Source organism: Lynx canadensis, chromosome E1 (genome assembly GCF_007474595.2).
Source record: "Lynx canadensis isolate LIC74 chromosome E1, mLynCan4.pri.v2, whole genome shotgun sequence".
Classification (NCBI taxonomy): domain Eukaryota; kingdom Metazoa; phylum Chordata; class Mammalia; order Carnivora; family Felidae; genus Lynx; species Lynx canadensis.
Window position 1 is genome coordinate 4195637 of NC_044316.2, and position 20728 is coordinate 4216364.

The 20728-nt window shown below is 57.0% G+C and overlaps 1 protein-coding gene across 10 annotated transcripts in view; it reads right to left on the reverse strand.

Moving 5' to 3' along the window:
• The window catches only part of GAS7 (growth arrest specific 7), a 201908-nt gene that overhangs the window by 21439 nt on the left and 159741 nt on the right, over positions 1-20728 (reverse strand). For all 10 annotated transcript variants that reach the window (XM_030295012.1, XM_030295013.1, XM_030295022.1 and 7 more), the window contains 4 exons: positions 17237-17290; positions 10032-10121; positions 6730-6845; positions 3966-4040 (listed from right to left, as the gene is read on the reverse strand). In XM_030295012.1, coding sequence (XP_030150872.1) covers positions 3966-4040; positions 6730-6845; positions 10032-10121; positions 17237-17290 — 335 coding nt within the window. The remainder of the gene's footprint in view (positions 1-3965; positions 4041-6729; positions 6846-10031; positions 10122-17236; positions 17291-20728) is intronic.

Genomic DNA, 20728 nt, shown 5'->3' on the forward strand with positions numbered 1-20728 from the left:
GCCACACAGCCCTGCCTGCGGGCAAGCCTCCAGCGGCCTGACTTCCAAGGAGGCCAGAGACGGACCCCTGTGCCGAGGGACGGCTCACGGACGCCCACGCAGCAGGGAAGGCTCTCCGTCCCCATCCTCAAGAGGCGTGGCTCCTGCCGGTCCTGATTCCGGGCTGTGACCTCTGGCGCCGCCCACACCTTCCCGGAGAACGGCAGAATCCCTTTTCCGCTCCAAGGAGATGTTTCAAACAGAAGCATCTCCCCAAGTCCTCAGGGCTTTCACATGTGGCCCCCAGGCCCCACTCTCCACTCCTTGGAGCTCCTGAGCCTTGCCGGCCTTCAGGTGATGCCCCTGCGTCCTTGCTGGAGACCTCCCCCCGCCCGCCCCAGACTGTTCAGGTCACTTAACTGCATCAAAGAGCCATTTTCCTCCAAAGAACTGAGCTCGAGTGACACGGCACGCGGCTCCCGGCTTTTGAGCGGGGCCAGCGGCAGCTGAGAACGAGTCCCTCTGGTCACAGCCCAGGCCTGTGTGGTTGTGGCACGGGCTCAGGCCGAGCGGGCGTGACGGGAAACGACCGACCAATCCTATCTAGGAGTCCCTCGGGTGGCCCTGGCTGGGGAGCGGAGCCCCCCCAGGGAAGAGCAGGGGTGAGAAATGACGGTCCGAGCTGCTGGCGGGTAGGGGAACAGACCGCGAGGTCCAGAAGCAGACACAGCATCTCAGTGGGGAACGGATGGTCTTTTCAATAAATGGTGTGGAGACCACTGTAGAGCCACGGGGAAAAGAAGAAATGTCGACCCTGACCCGACACCACGCATGCGAATGAAGTCAGGACGCAGCACATCTACAGTGAAAGCTGGGACTGCACAAAAGCAGGCCCAGGGGGAGCAGGAACTCAAAGACGGGCTGACAGGAGCCGTCCCTGCACCGAGCTGCTCACGGGCCTACAAACGAGAGCCCAGAAGCCACAAAGGCCCTGCTGGTGCGGAGTTTGTAAGTCTATCGTGGGCAGACCGTGAGGTCAGTCACTGACCGGTGACGGCTTTAGTGGCCTGCGAAGGTCACCGGCTGTGGGGAAGGACAAGGTCCTCGGCCCCACCTCCAGGCTGGGCACCCAAAGCTGGGCGGACGCCCCTGTGAACACGCGGCTGGGCCCGTCTGAGCAGATACCCTCCCCCAGACCCCCCCCGCTCCCCCCCCCCGCCATCCGGAGCCACCTTCACAATTGAGAAAAAAGCAATTTAGAAAATGCTCTCACTTGAAGACTGATTTTTCCATCTGATGAGAGGTCAATGAAAGAAATCAAACCTGAGATGTGTTTCCATTGCAATATCCAGTCCGAGGCATATGCCAAATCGGAACGCAGGTTACTGGTGCAATTACCAACCAGAAAAGACACAAATCCCATTTCCTTTCCACACAGGCGAGAGGGGAAAAAAAAAAAAAACAAAAAAAAAAAAAAACTGCAGGCAGAATAAACAATCCGATCTTGCCTCTCTACCAACGTGCACGTACCCTCTTGGAGTCTAATGGGGGCCAGCACCTTCCTGGCCTGCCCCAAATTCCTAGGACGGGGCCCACGTGTTCACCACCCCGCCACAACCCCACGGTGCCTGCCGGAAGGAGCGTGTGCGTGTGCGTGCACGGGGACAGGGCACGCGGTCATGCCCGTGGGCAGGGGTGCGGCATCCGTGTGTGTGAGCAAGTGCATGTAAGGGGTGGTGGCGAGGGCCTGGCTCGTGCAGCTGGGAGCATATGCTGCTGAGCGTGTTGGCAGGATGGAGTGTCCTTGGCACTAGCCCAGGCCGAGGAGGCGGCAGCCGGAAGGTTCCGGATCGGCACTGTGGTTTGCAGGGCACGGGGATGTCCAGGAAAACCTCCCTGCCAGGTCGGAGGGGCGACTCCCCACTCCCCCCGACGATGCCGTCTCGAGCCCAGTGCCTGGGCCAGGAGGGGGCCACCGGGGCAAGCTCATTTCTGTCTGCAGAGGAGCCCCTGACCCCCCAGGGCCACCCTGTGCCCACCAGGCCAGTGACAGGCCTGTAGAGGCGGCCTCTTGGCTGCACCACGAGCCCACGCAGAGACCGCAATCAAAGCCGCCTTTGGTTGGCACGGCCCATCCCCTGAAGGCCTCAAGCCACGCAGGCAGATCTGGACTTGTTCAACATTGCAGCCGTCTGCCGACCACAACCACACACGACACAGCGTCCCCCTTCCTCGGGGCTCACCTCCCCTTGCAGAAGGGGCCCCGACATAGACCTCACCGGCGGGAGAGACCTCGGGGGGAACCTTTTGCCTCTAACCTCCCGAGCCTGGTGTTCTTTATTCCCGAGGCGAAAGTCACCTGCGGGGCATTTCGTACGGTGACCACATTGTTCAACCACTACCCTCTACCTTGTTCCAAAACATCTGTATCCCCCTGTTATGCACTGTTTGTGGACCCCCCCACCCCCAAATTCGTATGTTGAGGCCCTAAGCTCCCTATCCACAGCGGGGCTGTTATTTGTAGATGGGGCCTCTAAGGAAGTAATTAAGGTTACGGGAGGTCGTAAGGGGTCGGGCCCTGGCCCAGTTGGGTTCCTGTCCTTGTAGGAAGAGTCACCAGAAAGCCTCAACACCCAGAAAAGGCCGTACTTAGAACTCTAGAGGAGAGGTCTCACCAAAGCTGCTGGCACCCTGATCTTGGACTTGCCAGTCTCCAGAACCACAGTAAATTAAATTTCTATTGTTTAAGCCGCCAGGTCTCTGGTATTGTGTGAGAGCAGTCCAAGCAAATGAATGCACACCCCAAAAAGAAACCCCGTACCTGGGGGGTCTGGGGGGGCTCAATTGGTTAACCATCTGACTTTGGCTCAGGTCATGATCTCACGGTCCGTGAGTTCGAGCCCCGCGTCGGGCTCTGTGCTGATGGCTCAGAGCCTGGAGCCTGCTTCCGATTCTGTGTCACCCTCTCTGCCTGCCCCTCCCCCAATCGCATTCTCTGTCTCTCAAAAGTAGACATTTAAAACAATTAAGAAAAAACAAAAAACAAAAAGCCCAAACCCGTACCCATTAAACAGGGACTCCCTGGCAACCAGCCACGTTCCTTCTGTCTCTGTGGATGTCCCTATTCTGGACATTTCACATAAACAGAATCCTACAACATGCAACCTTTTTGTCCAGCTTCTTCCACTGAGGATAATGTTTTTCAGGTTCATCCACGAGGCAGCACACAGATCAGGACTTGATCCCTTCCTGTGGCTAAATAACATTCCATCACTTATCCATATATGCAATGGGGATGTACCCAATATGCTAATCGTCCACGTACGGATCTGTCCATATGTACGGACACGCACATATACACAGATTCGTCCGAGGATCTGTTTCCAGTTCTATTGGGTATAAACCCATGAGTGCAACTGCCGGGTCACGGGGCCATTCTGTTCAGTATTTTGAGGTGCTAACAGTTTCCCATGGCGGCTGCACCGTTTCACGTTCCCACCCACGGGCTGAAACTCTTTGTTAAGGGACACGCAGAGTAGACTACTCTCTTCCTTCAGGAGGGACGCTTCTGGGGCCTGGAGGGTGTGGGTGAGCCTCCCCGAGCCCAGGCCCCGCCCAAGGAGGGCAGGACTGTCAAAACTGGAGAGGGAGGGGAGCCCGCCAGAGAGAACTCTAACCAATGGGGCCGGGTACAGAATCGTCTCCCCACCCACCCCCTCAGTTTCTTCTCAGCCTGTCCTCAGAGACGGGATTCGATTCGGGGGCAAGGGGGTGCTGATATACTCCAGCATCTGGTGGGAGGCCCTCGGTCACGGGGGAGTGTAGAAGGGCCCATCTTAAGTATGGATGTGCACACCGGGGGTCGCGGGTGCCCGGCCTGAGCCAGGCCTGGCAGACTTCCCCGTTTAGGGGAGGCCACGGCAGCGATCAGCGATGCAAAGAGGAATCCACCCCCCACTTCCTGCCCCCTGTCCCTCCCCACTCACCCTTCCTCCTGTGCAGCCAAGGAGTTCTGAGAGAGCTTAGCTAAGTTCTTCGCATACTCTTCTTCAATCTTTATCCTGCAAAACGGAGAAAACCCAACCCGTCAGCTCCCCGGTGCGAGACTGCGGGTCTGACCCGCTGACCGGCCGCTTGTAAACTCTGTAAAGGAACCCGCTAGACCAGACGCTCTGACAGTTCGGGGCTCTTGTCCCTCCGCTGACACACGGCAGGGGTTCCCCAACTATCTGCTGAAGGAACAAACTTCTCTGAACCTCTGTCTCTTCTTCTGTGAGATGGGATGTTCCCAGCTGTCTGCTGGGCTGTCGTTCACACGGCTCGCAACCCGGGGCTGGGCACTCGGGAGGCCTTCAGATGGGTGAATGTAATTTGTGATGCCCACAGGCGTGCCCGGTGGTCCTCACCTCCGTCCAGCCCCCAGTGCCTCTAACCGTCAAGCTGCAGGGCACAGGGATTTCCATGGAAACCAGGCAGTGCCCCGAGCATGTGGCTGATTCCAGTTCCCTAGAGAGGGAAGTTGCCTTGGTTTTTGCTTTCAGCAGGGCGGGCCCTTGACACACTTTCAAGGCAACTCTCTGGGGAGTGTTCCGTATTATCTGGCACATGGTGTTAAAGTGTCGTCAAAGGCACTGTTCACCGCCTGAGTGGTCCTCTGGCCGTGTGGGGACAGGGGCCACCACTCAGGAGCCCCGGGCCCGTCGCTGGGCAAACAGGAAGGCCCCGGAGATGCTCTGAGGGGCTGGGGCACTCGTTCCCAGCGGCTTCGAAGCTGATGGCCCAAGGGTGTGGCGATGTGGAAACGGGGGGCCTGACTGAGCCCCGTGGCATCATTCTGAGCAAGAATCCTTTTCTGCTTTGGCCTGAGAGACCAATAGCCATGTTCCTCCTCTCCAGGCTCTGCTCTCACCTCCACCTCCGGCCGCCTCCGGGGGCCGGCTGGAGTCTGTCTCCTGGTCCGTCACTTCCTGGCCTTCGCTCTGCCCTCCCCAGGGTGACCCGGGGCGGGGGGCCAGTCTGCAGCCCCCAGCCGGCGGTCAACACACCTCTCTCGAAAGCAGATCTGACCACGGCACACCCCTAGCTTCACGTCTCCGAAGATTTCTCGAGGTCAATGGCACACACCAGGCAGGGGCCCCGGCTCCACCCGCCCATCCGCCCCAGGCCACGGCCACGGCAAACCACCCGGCCCAGCACGCTCTACCCGGGCACCTCCACTCTCGCAGACTTGTCTCCCTAGCAGACCCCGGCGGGCCGAGAAAAGTCTGCACTCCCCGCGGAAGACCAGAGTGTTCTCAAAGGGCAGATCCCGCTTATCTGCCAACACAGTGGTGGTGCTGTTTTTAATTTTCTTTTTAACGTTTATTCATTTTTTGAGAGACAGAGAGAGACAGAGCATGAGTGGGGGAGGGGAAGAGAGAGAGAGGGAGACACAGAATCTGAGGCAGGCTCCAGGCTCCGAGCTGTCAGCCCGGAGCCCGACGTGGGGCTCGAACTCACAGACCATGAGATCGTGACCTAAGCCGAAGTCAGGTGCTTTGCCACCTGAGTCACCAGGTGCCCGGCCTTTTCCTGTATTTTATACCATTGTTTCTTCGCACCTGAGCTATGAGCTCTGCTCATTCCCTACCAGCTTCATGGGTCATAAAACAAAGATTTGAGGGGCGCCTGGGTGGCTCAGTCGGTTTGAGCGTTCCGACTTCGGCTCAGGTCATGATCTCACGGTCCGTGAGTTCGAGCCCGCGTCAGGCTCTGTGTTGACAGCTTGGAGCCTGGAGCCTGCTTCGGATTCAGTGTCTCCCTCTCTCTCTCTGCCCCTCCCCTGCTCATGCCCTGTCTCTCTCTGTCTCAAATAAATAAATAAATACATAAAAACAAAAACAAAAAACCGCAAAGATTGATGAAACAAATCGAAAGCATACCTCGGAAGGAAAAGAGGTGTTTTAAAATGCCCAATATGATTATGAAATGATTACTATAATTAAGAAAGATTTTTAAAAATACATTGCTATTTATTGTAAGTATTTCCAGCGTGCCCTGGAAAGGCCAGATGGAAACTCGTGTGCATGTGAGTGGGTGCTCAGACCTTGGAGGAACTGAAAAGGCAGGAGGTGGAGAAGGAACTTCTTATAATCTGTCCCGGCTGAATTTATCGTTTCCTCGTTTCTGTTCACACAAACCATCCTTCAGCAAAACCACTATTATAATCCCTACACCTGTCATAACGACCCCACCTGACTCTTTTGTCGGACTGAGCCCCCGCCCCCTGAAAGGGATGGGGGAACGGGTTCTACCTGCCCAGGTCTGGGACACAGCTTTGGTTCGAGGATGAAATAACAAGGTAACATTCTCCTTTCTCGTTATGATAGGGACAGAGCGTCAAATGAGGGCCACGCAGGTCAGTACAGGGGCCCAGCGGTCTATGTGCAGACGCCGCGGGGAAGGAAGATTCCAGCAGACCAGACCTTTCTGCCTTCTCCAGACAAGCCAGAGAGCCAGCTTGTAACATAAAATCTACCAATTCAAAAACAAAAACGAAAAACGTTCACAGTCCAAACCTGAAAAACCCCACACGGGCCGAAGCCATGCAAGCTATAGTTGTCCCAAGAGCCGCAGCGGGGGCCTCTGGCTCCCCTTGGTGCTGACCTCGCCCGGTGCTGGGCGGGCAGGATGCATCCCACCGACCTGCGGCTCAGGGGCCGAGGTGGCCCTGGGACTGGTCCCGGGAGCTGGGAGGGGCCCGGGTCTCACCTCTCCCGGATGAATTCTGACATTTCCTTCTGCATCTGTTTGCCCTTTAGTTGTTTCTGAAGGAGCAGTTCAAACCCAGCCATGGTGCCGTTGCCTTGGGGGTCCTTCTTATCAGCCTAAAAAGGATACAGAAGCACGAGAGAGTTTAGGTGACAAGGGTGTCCCGGGTGCAGGGAAGGGAGCCCCGGAAGGGACCGGGTGTGCATGGCAAGCAGACCTTAGCCCAAGAAACTTCTCGGGCCCTGCCTAAACCCCTGTCCTCCGCTGTTACAGCCTTTCCCCACCAGGAATCCAGACTTCAGTGCTTTGGTACTTCATGGAAGGAGCGAAAAACACATCCTTTGATATCAGGTGCATCGATGAGGACCATGTCCCAAGTTCCTAAAGACCTGGTCCTTGTCTCAGCTCAGCCACCGGGTGACACGGCCAGGCCTTTCCAATCCTAGGCTCTGTCCCCCCCCCAACCCACACCCCTAACTTTGCAACAGGACTGGGCTGCATCTCTAAGATCCCTTCCAGAGCAGACTTTTTTTTTTCTTTTTTAAATGTTTTTTTTTTTTTTTAATATGAAATGTATTGTCAAATTGGTTTCCATACAACACCCAGTCCAGAGCAGACGTTTTAGGGGAATTTCAGAAAGGGGTGGGTGATGCCTGGAGAGACCCCACCTCCCATCGTCAAGCATTCAAAAAGTTTACGGACGCCCCCTCCCCTAGAACTCTCTCCCAATGCGGGATTCTCCCACCCTCAAATGAAGCGTTCTGGGCCACACTGCTAATACCTCTTGTGACAGGGAGATCACTACCACACAAAACGCACCACATCACAGCAGGGTGGCTCTGGCCATTTAAAAGCTTCTCCAGGTACGTCAGGTTTGTTTCTTTGCTTTTTTTCACGTTTATTATTTTTCAAAGAGAGAGTAGGAGCGGGGTGGGGGGCGGGGCAAAGAGAGGGAGACACAGAACCCTGAAGCAGGCTCCAGGCTCCGAGCTGTCAGCACAGAGCCTGACACGGGGGCTCGAACCCACAAACTGTGAGATCATGACCTGAGCCGAAGTCAGACGCTTAACCCCCCAGGCGCGCCCCTTCTCCAGGTATGTTTAAGATTCGAGCACTTCGCGGTATGAACGCTACACCCTGATAAAGAAGCAAAAGAGGGGTGCCTGGGTGGCCGAGTCAGCTGAGCATCTGACTCTTGATTTCGGCTCGGGTCACGATCTCGGGGTTCGTGGGCTGGAGCACAGAGCCTGCTTGGGATTCTCTCTCTCCCTCACGCTCTCTGCCCCTCCCTCACTCACACATGTACGCACGCTTTCTCTCAAAGTAAATAAATAAACTTAATGATTAAAGAAAAGGAAAAGAAAAATCCCCCCCAAATACCAGGCCTCCGTGTGCCTCCCACATAAGGTGGGTGTGCTGAGCGATCCGCCCACACTCGGGAAAACCGGCCAGGAGAGGGGGGCTTTAGCGGCCGTTCACAGCAGGGAGATTTCCGTTAGAGAGATGATGTTGGAGAAAGAAAGCCCTTGAGAACACGCGACTTTTGCTCTTGGATGCTGGCCAGGGGCAGGTCCACACACTCCCCTCTGGCTCCCCAGGGCTCCCTGAGGCCCCCACATGGTACCCCACACAGGCTGACCTCCAGCTCCTAGGGTCTCCCCTGAACGCTCTGCTTCCCACGTCCCTCTTTAGGGCTGGCGTCCATGAACTCAGCCACTTGTCCTCATGACCCTGGGGCTCCCGCACCTGCCGCTGACCCCTGCCCTTGCCCATTCACAGTCCTTCCCGAGCGATGCTTCTAAACCAGACCATGCAGCCCCCCAACGTCTTCCGAACGCAGTTGGAATAAAAACCGCCGGGCTCCCAGCGCCTAAAGAGTCTCATACACTCTTGGGGCGCCTGGGTGGCGCAGTCGGTTAAGCGTCCGACTTCAGCCAGGTCACGATCTCGCGCTCCGTGAGTTCGAGCCCCGCGTCGGGCTCTGGGCTGATGGCTCAGAGCCTGGAGCCTGTTTCCGATTCTGTGTCTCCCTCTCTCTCTGCCCCTCCCCCGTTCATGCTCTGTCTCTCTCTGTCCCAAAAATAAATAAAAAACGTTGAAAAAAAAAAATTTAAAAAAAGAGTCTCATACACTCTGTCCCCTGCTCACCGTGAGTCACCTCTGAGCTCACCGCCCCCCCCCCCCCCAGGCCTCTGATGCCCCACGGAGTCCTCCCCACGATGTCTGCTGCCCCTGCACGCACCCCCAGCATCTGGAAGAAACACAGCTGGGCCAAGACACTGGGTGTCTTCGAGAGTGCAAGTGACTTATTAACACAACAGAAGTGCTTTCGTCTAGTTCTTGGTTATCAGCAAATCTGAAAAAAGGGCAGTAACCCATTCTGCACGGTATTCTGTTTATTTATTGTTCCTCAGGGTCTCTGAACATTTTTTTCCCCCAAAGTGTACGATTCCGTGGTTTTTTAATATGTTCCCAAGGTCGTGCACCCATCACCACTATGTGAATCCAGAATGAGGCCCTCTCGGTGTGAAAGTCATTGCTGATTTTCAGATGCAAATGCCAACGGCTATTCCCAGAGTTTCTGAGCAGGTGGGATGCGCATTTGTCAAAAGATATTTATTTAATTGTGGGAAAACACACTTAGCATAAAATTCACCACCTTACCCACTGTTAAGGGTGCCACCCGGTGGTAACAAGTCCCTGGGCATATGCAACCATCACCAGTGTCCTTCTCCAGAACCGTTTTTTTTTTTTTTTTTTTTAATCTTGCAAAATTGAAACTCTGCACTCAGTAAAGAGGATGCAGCAAGTTCTAGAAGCACAGTTACTAAAGGTGAATTCTCTACCGATCCCTGCCCCCAACCTCATCACTGATGGAAGCAGGGAGGCCCAAAGAGGTAAAGCGTTTGTGCAAGGTGTCCCCTTCAAGCGTGCCCCACCAAGTCGTGAGAGCAGATTCCTCCACTGAAGGTGCTTCCAGTCCCCTGCCCTTACGGAGCAGCACAGGAGTGACCCTCGGGCTTATCTGCATTCTGTCCAGGGGGTTGGTTTCCATGTGGCCCGGAAGGAAAAATCTGTGGACCTCTGAGATTTACGGAATCATCTGGACTCCCAAGAGGGGCTTAATTCCTGCCTCGGATTGCTAAATCTCCTGTTTGAGAACCTAAAGAGAGAACCCTTCTTCTTCGAGCTCGAGGCCCCCGCATGCCCCTCCGGCTGTCCACTCCTGATCCTTGGGTGGGGGGCGGGGGGGGGGGGGAGAGGGGCGGTCACAGAGCAGGGGAAACCGAGGCACCACTTACCCAGAAGTAGTCACAATAGCTCCACTCTGTAGGTTTCAGCAGTTGCTGCTCTGGCATTGTGTCCGGATGAGGAAACGTCACGCAGTTTATCTGCAGGGCACAGGACAAGGCAGGAAGTGACTTGCCTGGACGGGAAGGCTTTGCGCCTGGGACACAGCATTGCAGAGGCCTCCCTTCAGCGCCCGCTCGATAGAGCGTGCGTGGCAATCCTGGGAGGCACGTGTTTTTCGAATGAGGGGCAAAGGACTCCCCACGCCCCCAGAGGGGCTGGAATCGGCCGGAACTCTCTGGCAGGCAGTACAGTAACAGCATCCACCAAAACCACACACAGCGTGAGCCTTCTGACCCGGCGACTTGTTCGTCAAGACCACCCCTACGGATTGGATCGCGTGTGTCTAAACCCTCTTGTCTGCCAGCACACAGGTTTGTAGCAGCAAAACACAACTCCACTGTCCTCCAGCAGGGGAACGGCTACACAAAGCTTGGGGCAGAGGGCCATCTGTGGGGTGTGCATCGAGAGCAGAGGACACGGGGAGAAAGTTCTAACGTGTGGCTACAGATGTTGTGCCGGGGTCATATTATTAAGTGGGGAAGAAAAACATGAGCTGCAAAACGGTACTTAAGAGTATGCTACCATTTGCATAGGAAAAAGAAAACAAGAGAGAAAGAGAGAGAGAGAGAGAGAGAAAATACGCACACATTTGGTTATTTACGTACAGAATACTTCTGGAAGCCGATAACATCGTTTGCTTCCAGAGAAAGGAATTCTGTGGTTGAGGGTCAGGGCGACAGGTTACCTTGTGCGTTTCATTTCACAATATTTATTCTACGAACAAAGAGCGTCTGAAAAGATGGTCCAGGATGTGTGCTCGGGGCTGGCCCTCGCCCAGGAGAGGGCAGTGCAGACATTCCTGGGACCCGTCTCACACTTTTCCTGCCCAAGCTTGCCCGCCAGGGGGAAGTGGTTTTACCACTGCGTTTGCTGGGCCTGTTTCCAGCCCGGGATCCGCTCCGGTGGAACCTGCTCGTTTGTGTCCTTTGTGGGAGCCACAGAGCCTCACCCTGCAGACTTTAACTCTCACCACGGAGCCTGGAGCTGCTGCATGGGGGGCCGTCTGATGATCAAGGCAAGAGCTGTGCAGAAAACCCAGGGGTCCTGGGGTCGCTTGGGGGGGGGCTCAGTCGCTTAAGCGTCTGACTCTTGGTGCCGGCTCAGGTCATGATCTCCCGGTTCATGAGTTTGAGCCCCATGTCAGGGTCTACGCTGACAGCATGGAGCCTGATTGGGATTCTCTCTCTCCCTCTCTGCCCCTGCCCTGCTAGCATTCTTTCTCTCTCTCTCTCTCTCTCTCTTTCTTTCACTCTCAAAATAAATAAATAAACTTTAAAAAAATTAAAAGGAAAAAGAAAACCCCAGGGGTTCTGGAGAGAGGCCATCAACTCCAAAGCCAAGCAGCCATGCAAACAAACAAGGTACAGGCGCCACTTGGTCGAAAACTGCAGCGTGGGGGCAGAGGGGAGGGGGTGCGAGCAAACCTCGGCCTTGGGAAGAGGTGGGGTCTGCGGAGATGCGGGTAGCCAGCGGATTCCTCCTAGCTCCTCCCGACTGGTGTCAAGCCGGCACAAAGAGCAAAGAGCCGACTCAAGAGAAGCCAAAAATCAGGACTCTTAGGCGAAGCGTCTCAACGTTTAAACGCTGGCAAGTGATTCAAAGTTAAAGATGCTAATAAGGACGACCAAATTCCTCTGCCAGCTGAGTCGGGCTCACGGGCCCCCAGCCGTGTCCTGGGGTTCGGGGCCCCCACCCTCTGCTGCCAGGGGCACAGGTCTTCCTTGTAGTCTCGGGAGGAGAGCAGGGAGAAGTCCCAGCCGAGGACAGGAGCCCCCTCCTCCCGGACCCTGACATCTGGTGGAAGGAAGGGCTGAGATTCCCACTCTGAAGGAAAAGACAGAGTGGCAGGAATGACCCAGAGAACCCCAGAAACAGGGAGCACGGATTTCCACCAAGGTCTAAGTGCAGGTGCGAGGGACCCCCTGGGGTGGGGAATTTCCGCCCCAAGGTGTCCCTGGCCTAAAGGAGCCTGCTGTGGGCGGTGAGGGAGGGCCACCTCTCAATCCCCACAGCAGACAACGGTCTCCCCACACCCTCTCTCCAGGCTGCCGCTCAAGGCGTGTCCAGAGGGGAGTCTCCTTCCGGGGCTTCAATGACCGACGGCCACACGCATCTCCCGTCGAATCGTGGAAACGGGGGCTGGACTGCAGAGCTTCACGTGTTCCTTATTTCATGTTCTGGCTACTCCTGTGTCCCAAGATAACAGCGATCGCGAGGCATTTTTGTCTTGCTACTAATGTGGTCCGTGAAAATTTCAAACAAATCTAATGGCAAATTAACTGTGACATTAGACTGGGCCTTAAGGATCACGGAACCAGGAGGGGAGGGGGGGGCATGGTGGTACCCAGAAGTGGACACAAGTGTCTTCTAGGGTGTCCTGTCGGCGTCTAGAGGCAAGGGGTCCCACACGTGGCCCCATCACAACCACTGCAAGGGAGCTGTCTGGGCTGGGGGAGACAGGAGGGGCGGGGTAAGGGCTCATCCCTGTTCCTGTTGTTGCTCTTACCACTCGGTGAGGACACAGGTCCTTGGACAGACTGGTTGGGGACCCCAGGGTGCCTGTCCCCCGCCTGTACCAACTCTGGGTTTGGGGACAGGCTGGCTCCCAGCTGTCCTGGTGGGGGGGGGGTTGCATTCCCCAATGCTCACAGAGCCCTGCGCCTCTTGGTGGGCGACTGGAGAACTGCACCCTGCCGGCCTCCCTCCCGCAACCACGCCCCAGGAGGCAGCTGTTAACACCCCCCTCCACCCCTGGGGGGGTGGAATCAGTGGACAGCCCTCACTCGGACACCCCACCAGGGGCCTTGCATGCATTCACTCCCAGGTCGTCATCCCGGCAACCCCGCCAGCTGGGTTAACACGGGCCTCATTTTTGCAAGAAGAAAACCCGAGGGTCACAGAAAGCAAGAATCCGAATCAGAGCTGGGCTGACCCACAGGCTCAAGGCCTCCACCCAGAGCCGTTCATTCGGCGGACCCCTTGCTCGGCCATTTCCCATGCAAACATCTGCTGAGTGGCTACCCTGCTAGATCCTTCCAGCCCTTTGCACACACGCATTTGTAATTACACTTCTCATGACTGCTTAATTAGCATCTCTTTTCTTGCCAGACAGTCTGCCCCACGAGGGGAGGGAGACCCTTTCCCTGCTGTTTCCCTATTGCCTGGCAAGCACAGCCCCCGATGGGAGCTCAGGAAGGGTTTCTTGGTGCAATGACTCAAGGGCCAGAGACGGACAGAATGCTCTCTGTCCTCACCGGTCTTACAGCCTCACGAGGAAGGCACACAAGCGAGAAAGTAATGGCACCACTTTGGGATAAATAGGCCACTGGGCTTAAACGTGGGTGCTGGGACTGCGGGAAGGGCGAGGGACTGGGGGAGGAATCAGAGAGAGAGAGATTAGGTAATGAGAGAGTTAGGGTTTGGAGACAGGGGGTGGGAGGTACAGAGAGTTGTGGGGGGGGGAAGGCCCGAGGTCTCAGGATGCGCCCCACAGTTGGGGAGCCAGGGAGCAGTCAAAACTGAGGCCGGAGGGGCACCCTGTAGGAACGGCAGCCCGGAAAGTGCCCTGAAGCACAGTGACCTGACTGGGCTACTCGCGGGGTGTACACACTGGCCGCGGCAGAGGGGGCGCACTGGAGGGAGACCACCCACCCTGGCCACCAGGGAGGCTCCCCAGGGACCAGCCCTCCTCCCAAGGCCTCCCGGGTACCGCCAGAGCTCCACGGATCGTCTTCCTCCCAGCAGACACGGGGCGCGGGGTCAGGGGGTGGGGCGTCCTAAGGAACCATCCCCTGCTAAGAGCTAGTAACTCGTTCTGACTGCTTTACGCCTATCGCCTCACTCAGTTGTCACGGCAACCCTGGAAGGCGGGTGCTATTATTATCCCCATGCTACAGAGCAGGAAACGAAGGCACAGAGAGGTTAAGTAAGTTATGCAAGATCACACAGCTTGTGTGTAACTGATGGTGCAGTCACGGTCTGAAGTCAGACAGTCTGGCTTTCCACTTTAGTCGCACCGCCTTCTAAGCTCCTATCCAAGGCAGGGGCTCAGGCAGGAAGGGGTGCTCAACACGGAGGAGCGGGGGTCTGCCTCTCCATGAATACTGTTTGCGAGAAGTTCTGGGAGCCACCTCCCCACCCTCGCTCCTCCTGAAATCACCATCCTCGACCTGCAGCATCTTGATGCTGACACCAACCCCGTTTTCTCCAACCCTCAGATAAATGGAGGAAGCCCCTCCCCTCCCTGCTGAGCACAGGTTCGACCCACGCCCGGGCCCAGATGCGGGGAGTCCCTGAGCGCATCCCCCGCGGCCCCCAGTCCCGGCCCCATGCGGAGGCTGTGCTGGAGGGCAGAGGCCACGGTCCCTCACCCACCTATCTGGGCAGCTGGCTCTGACTGTGCTTCTGGGCTGATCTGGGAGGGCGTGGAAGGGGGAAAGTCAGAGCCGAGGTCTGTGGGAGCAGAGAAGAAGTGACCCGGAGGGCTCACCTCCCGCCCTCGGGCTCCCACCCAGGGTTCCAGGGTGCCTGCCGGGTCACATCAGGAAGCGGAAGCTGAGGACCACAGGAGTCCCCAGAACCTTCCTTCCAGGACGGGAGTGTGGCGGTGTAATTGTCATCTTCTCTGGAATCGTCTAGATTCTGACACATCGTGTTTGTTGCCGAGGGCTGGGAGCTGCCCTTAGTGCCTGTCATTCCTCATCAAGCAATCCGGTCCACAGCTGGCCCTGCCCAAGGCGTGCTCCGGGCACCAGCGGGAGGGGGAGGCTGGAATCTCAGAATCGAGCTCAATCCTGGCTCCGTAGCCCCCACGAAGACGCAGACCCGGACCAGGACCTGGACGCACGACCCTTTGCTGCCCAGCAAGCATCCGGGGTAAATCGCTCTAAGTGCTCCATGGGATCTGCGCCCCGACAGGGTGACAGGGTGGGAGACTGCTCACCCCGTCGTCCCCACTCACCAGGAGGGGTTTCCTGTACCCCGGGAGCTGGGCCATACCCCCTGCCCCCACCCCGTCCCAGTGGCCCTGCGGGGTCTCCTCCCTGGAAAACCATGAGCTCTGGAGGATCAGAGCCCAGAGGAAGGGCTGGGGACGGGGCAGGGAGGGAGCGAGTGCTGTAGGGACAGGGTAGAGGGGAGGCACACAGGCCTTCACCCATCTGGACACCTGGGGCACGCAGCCGGCAGACCCAGCCCCAAGATCGGGGCAGCTGCTCTGCACCCTCTGGCCAATCCCTCCATCCTCAGGTTCTCCAGCAAAAACTGGCAGGCTCCGGCTGGGGTCCCAGACCAACCAGGTCGTAGGTCCAGGGATCCTTTGAGGAACCCGCGTTTTAAGCAAGCTCCCCGGAGGCTGTGGCGGCCGACTGCACTTTGCAGGCTAGCTCGGAGAGGCACCGATGTAGGTCAGTGGAAGGAGGAGGGAGGACACGGGCTGGGAGGGCCGGTGAACAAGGTGTGCTGGAGAGGAGACCCCGGGACGAGGCCCAGGGCGCTCAGAGGATGCCCCAAGCTCCGGCTCAAAGGCTCAAAGGCAAGGCACAGCAGGTGGGTGAAGGGGGCCCCACCCTGGGGCCTGAGACTGTCTCCCCCTTCCCGGCAACTGCTTTCCGCTTTCCATTTCTGCTTCGGACTTTTCTTCTACAATTCCCACATACGCTCCCCGCCTTCTTCTCCCTCTTTCCTCGTTTCAGGGAACTTTAGGGGCTCCTGCTTTGCTCTGGGGCAGTCGATGGCACCCTAAAGTGGCAGGAAGATGCCTTCAGGAGGTCTACCCTGGACTCAGGCCCCGCTCTCAGGAGGTGACAGCACAGGTCTCGAATCCCGATGCTTCCCAGCCGGGAGAAGTATGTGGCTGTGTGCCTCAGTTTCCTCATCTGTAAACCGGGTCGAGAAGGCGACTGGACACACAGCACTGACTACAAGCTCTGTTCTAAGTGCTTTCTGTGTACAGACTCATTTAGTCCGCACACGATCCCCAAGGCACAGACACCCACCATCTCCCCATTGTGCAGACGTGGACACTGAGACCCAAAGGGGCAGAGACACTTGTCCCGGGCTGCCGTGCAGCTCGCAGGTGCTGTAACGGACCCTCTGGCTTCAGACCCCTTGTTCACAACACTGGTTCTGTCCCCTCCCCCTCACACGGTGAGCGGAGAGGGAAATGAGCCGCTCAGAACACTACTGGTGCATAATAAGTGCACACCAAAGGGGCAGCAACTGTTGCTACTGATGTCGTTGTGCATGCAAACCTCTCTTTCCTCCAAAGCAGGATTTGCAGCCTCCACCAGCCAGGGAAGGCATACCCACTGTCGGGGTCATCTCCGTGGGGGTGGTCAGAACGGCTCAGAGCTGCCTGTGGCAGACGGAACCCGGGAGAGCAGGTCCCCATTCCCGGCTCCGGGGCACCTGTGTCCAAACAGCAAACCCAGGACCACACTTCTCACGTCTCCGAGCCCTTGGTTGTCTGAGCAGCCGGACGATGCATCTGCCCCCGACATGCGGCTGGTGTGTGTGTGTGTGTGTGTGTGTGTGTGTGTGTGTGTAGAGGGGTGCCCTCCTCAGCCTGCACGTGGGAGCTTGGCGGGCTTCTGCAAGAGCCCCAGGAGGCGGTCTGGCCACCCCAGGCAGGAGCCGCCTGCTCCCGTCAGGAACTCTATTCTTAGGGTGCTTTCTCTTGTTTTTAACTTGGTACCTTCTAGAAGTCACCCTGCGTGGAAAGCAAGCCCCAGTGGGTGTAATTTACATGTCATGTCGCTTAGGCGGAGTATGGCCCACCCCCCTTCCAACCAACCCCCCCCCACCACCCCGCCAGCCACAGCTTCTGCATCGATCCCACCACGCCTGCACTCGGTCATCACCGGTCATCCGGAGTGAAATCAACAGAGGGGTCGGGGTGGAGGGCGGGGGTGGGGGAGGCATGGGGGGGGGCATTTCGGCTACATCCGAGCTCTGCAACTCCCCAGTTTCCAGGCTGGGCTTCCGCTCAGCTCAGCGGTCCACATTGCCATGGCAACCACCCAGCATGGCAGAAAGCCCCAGAGCTCGCCCAACCTGCCCAACCTGGGGGCAGCACCCAGTGGGGATCACTTGCCGTGATGGTGTTCTCCTTGTTCTGCTTTTTGCCTGGTGACGAGGATCCCAGGTTCTGGGGAGAGAGGCAAGAAACATCATCAAAGCTGTTCTCCATCCTGGACGTTTGCGCTTTCTGTTCGGGCTCCCCGAAGGCAGGGGGGATGAGTGGAGGCCCCGTGCTGGGGAAGTTGGGGGGGGGGTGATGCTCAAGCTGCCATTAACCCTTAAGTCACCATGTTCTGGAAGAGGGCAGGCAGGGGTGGCCCGGACCCCACACTGCTCCGGGGGGCCCCCCGGCTTTGAAGGCAAACAGGAGGAAGCCTCCCGCACAGCTCCAAACCAGGTCTCCCTCCTCTTCTCCCAGTTCCTGATTCGGGCAGTTAACCCCTCAGCTGCCCTCTGCTGGCAGACCGGTCTGCCTGCTGCCCGAACCCGCAGAAGCCACCCGAGAACAGAGAGTTAAAGCAGGCCACCACCTCCATGACATCTTATTCTGAATCCCCAGGGTCCGACATGTCCAATCCTCAAGCCGCGGAACGTGCATGGCTGGCGGGGTGAGGGGGGGGCGGGCTCGGCCACCTCCGTGACGTGGGAGGGAGGCAGGAGGGATTTCTCGGCAGAGGCGAGTTGAGGCTCTTATTCATTCAGGCTCTGGATTGCCTTTTTATGTTTTCCTGTTGCCTGCAAACAAACTAGGGTCCCGAATGCCTCCGTCCCCAGGTCCTCAACATCTTGCCCCGGTCCTAGGATGGTCCTGGTGCAGAAAATTAAGGATTCCTAAGCCGAAAACACGACATGGGTCACAGGAGCCTAAAGGGGCAGGTCGATCCTGGGTCGTCACTGCCCCACGATCAACAGTTACATTAACGAGTCAACAGGGTCCCAGACTGTCCTGAGCCACACGGTGCGTGGGGTACACGCATGACGTGGGACCCACAGCCTTCTTTCTCTAGTGAAACTTAAGGACGTGGTTTTTGACACTTCCTAGAAAAGGCTCAGAGAGAGAGGTCCCTCCATCCAGCCTCAGGGAACCAGCAGCCCCCCATCCCGGGCCAGCAAAGCCCGGACCACCGGCAAGGATGAGCATCAGTGGGGTGGCGGGGCGGGGGTAGGGGTCAGCACTGGCTCAGGATCTCAGCTGCTCACCACACAAAACAGGGAGCTTGACTGAGTCCCTGTTTGTGGTTCCCTCATTCCTTTACTCCCGTCCAGATCGACCCGGGCTGGTAAGGGAAGTCCGTTAATGGAAGCGGATGCCCTCTGACCGTCCAGCTAAAAGAACTCTATAGATCGGTCATGTCCCGGGCGAGGAAATAAACTCAGTAGTCTGGACACCCTGCCAAGCCACGGGCCTCCTCTGAGCCTCGATTTCACCGGTTGCTATCGACGGTCCACAAGCTTTGGAGGGCATCAGAATTAACAGGCATTGGCCCCACATCGGGTCCCGGCCGCACCCCCTGGAGCTGAGCCGGCAGCAATCAGGTGGGCCAGCACCTCTGAAGCAGAGTCCGGGGGCCTCCCTTGGGGACACACTGATCTACGTGGTGTCATTCATCCAGGCTCCCTCACTATGGCAGCCGCACCGGCTCAAGCGTGTGACCAACCACAGCTTCCCCAGACATTTCCAGAGCAACGATGCACGACCTCCCCTGAATCGTCTCGAGCCATCAGTGGTCGCCCAGGGCATGTGCCCAAATTGGGAGGAAGACCGAGGCCACATGGCTGGAGCTCGAGTGCCACTATCCTGTGACAGGTGTGGGGGTCTCTCTCAGGTTCATCCACGCAGAGGCACTGGCCAAACAAACCCATGCCGGGGAGGGGAAAGGGGAAGGGGACACCCCAGCATGGATTCTCCCCACCATCGACACACATTGCCACCACACTCTGAGCTCTCGCCCACCAGGATGTCAGCTAATGCGCTAGCAACCAGTCTCCGTATCGATGCTGACGACGGGGACGAGGGGGGAAACTCTCAGAAGGAGGGAGACACCAGCCTAAGCATCAGACATACTCAAACCTGCGTAATCCTCCCAGACTCCGCGAATTCAGAGGCACCGCCTCCATTGCGCAGATGGGGATACTGAGGCTTGCGGAATCGAACTCATTTGTCTAGGGTCACAAGGCAAGTGAAACTGGAGCCTGCGGCTGAGTCTCGCTTTTCTCGATATTCTGCCGGCTCCCCACTTTGAGACCGGGGACGATCTCTTGTTTTCCAGGTGGCTCCACAGGGGTCAAGAAAGATCATCATCCACAGTCACTGACCTGGGGACCACCGTGTCCAAGGCTGTGTGGAATGGAGCCGGACACAGAGGTGGCCCTCCTCCCTGTAACTGGGGCCAGGACAGGAGTGCAAGTAATGGCATCGACGATGGGGGGGGGGGTCCTCTGCCCCCCCCCCCCCGCCCTCTCTGCCCTCCTGGATGCTCAGTCTCAGCCAGGGCTGAGCAGGGTGACACCAAGCCCTTCCAGGCAGCTCAGGCTCTGTCCTTGCTGCCAGTGGTCTGTGCCTACTGTCCCAACATCACCTACATACGCATGCATCATATACATGCACTATATATACATACGTGTCCTCACATCCACACATCACACACATCCACACACACACACACACACCTGTAGCACTTCACAAAAGGGCCCGGAAGGAATTACACCTCCATCACAGGGAGAACACCTACTAGCCAGAAGTTGGCTTCTAAATACTATTCCATACTAAAAAGAACTGAGTCCCTTGGAGAAATGGCTCATTCCAGATGCCAGACAGATCTGGCATTCAATTGTTCTGGGAGGTAAGAAACAGGGCAAAGAACAATGTGGTCTCACCAAAGGACCCAGGCGCCAGCAGAGAGAGGGTCCAACAAGCCAAATTTGGGACAATTTGGGCATGATTGTGAATAACGACCGAAAACGAGTAACTTAAAAGGCAGCAAAGGGGGGCGGGGGGTGTATGCGGTATTTCTTTATGGAAGAATGCCCCTAAGAATGGTTAAGGAATCAGAAAATTACCATTTGCAAACCTCAAAGTCAAAACGGATCCAGGCCACGGTCACCAAGGATGCTGAGGCACTGAGGAACAGTATCACCCTTACCGTCCCCCCACCCCCAGATTACTGGCTAATCAGAAAGGGAAAATGCGCCCTTGCAAAGGGGCCATCGCATTCACCGGGAGCTCAAACTCAGCATCGCTGGAGGGGTGCTAACCTGGGAAGCCCCAGGAGGTAGAAACCTTTGCCAAAACTGCTAACCCTGAATCTAAGCAGAAGAAAAGAAGTAGATAATGCATCAGGGTCACTCTGCAAGTGACCTAGGCTCTTCCCACAAACAGCCACCGTGGGGCAAGACAGAAAGAACAAATGTGTGGGGAAAATACAGTCTAGATTAAAAGGAGCTAAAGCCATAGATGAGATAAAATGGTAAGTCCACAGGATGGGATACTACGTGGCCCGGGGAAAGGAACACAGTGTCACTCCATTTGCAACATTCGCAGACCTTGAAACATTGTTGTAAGTAA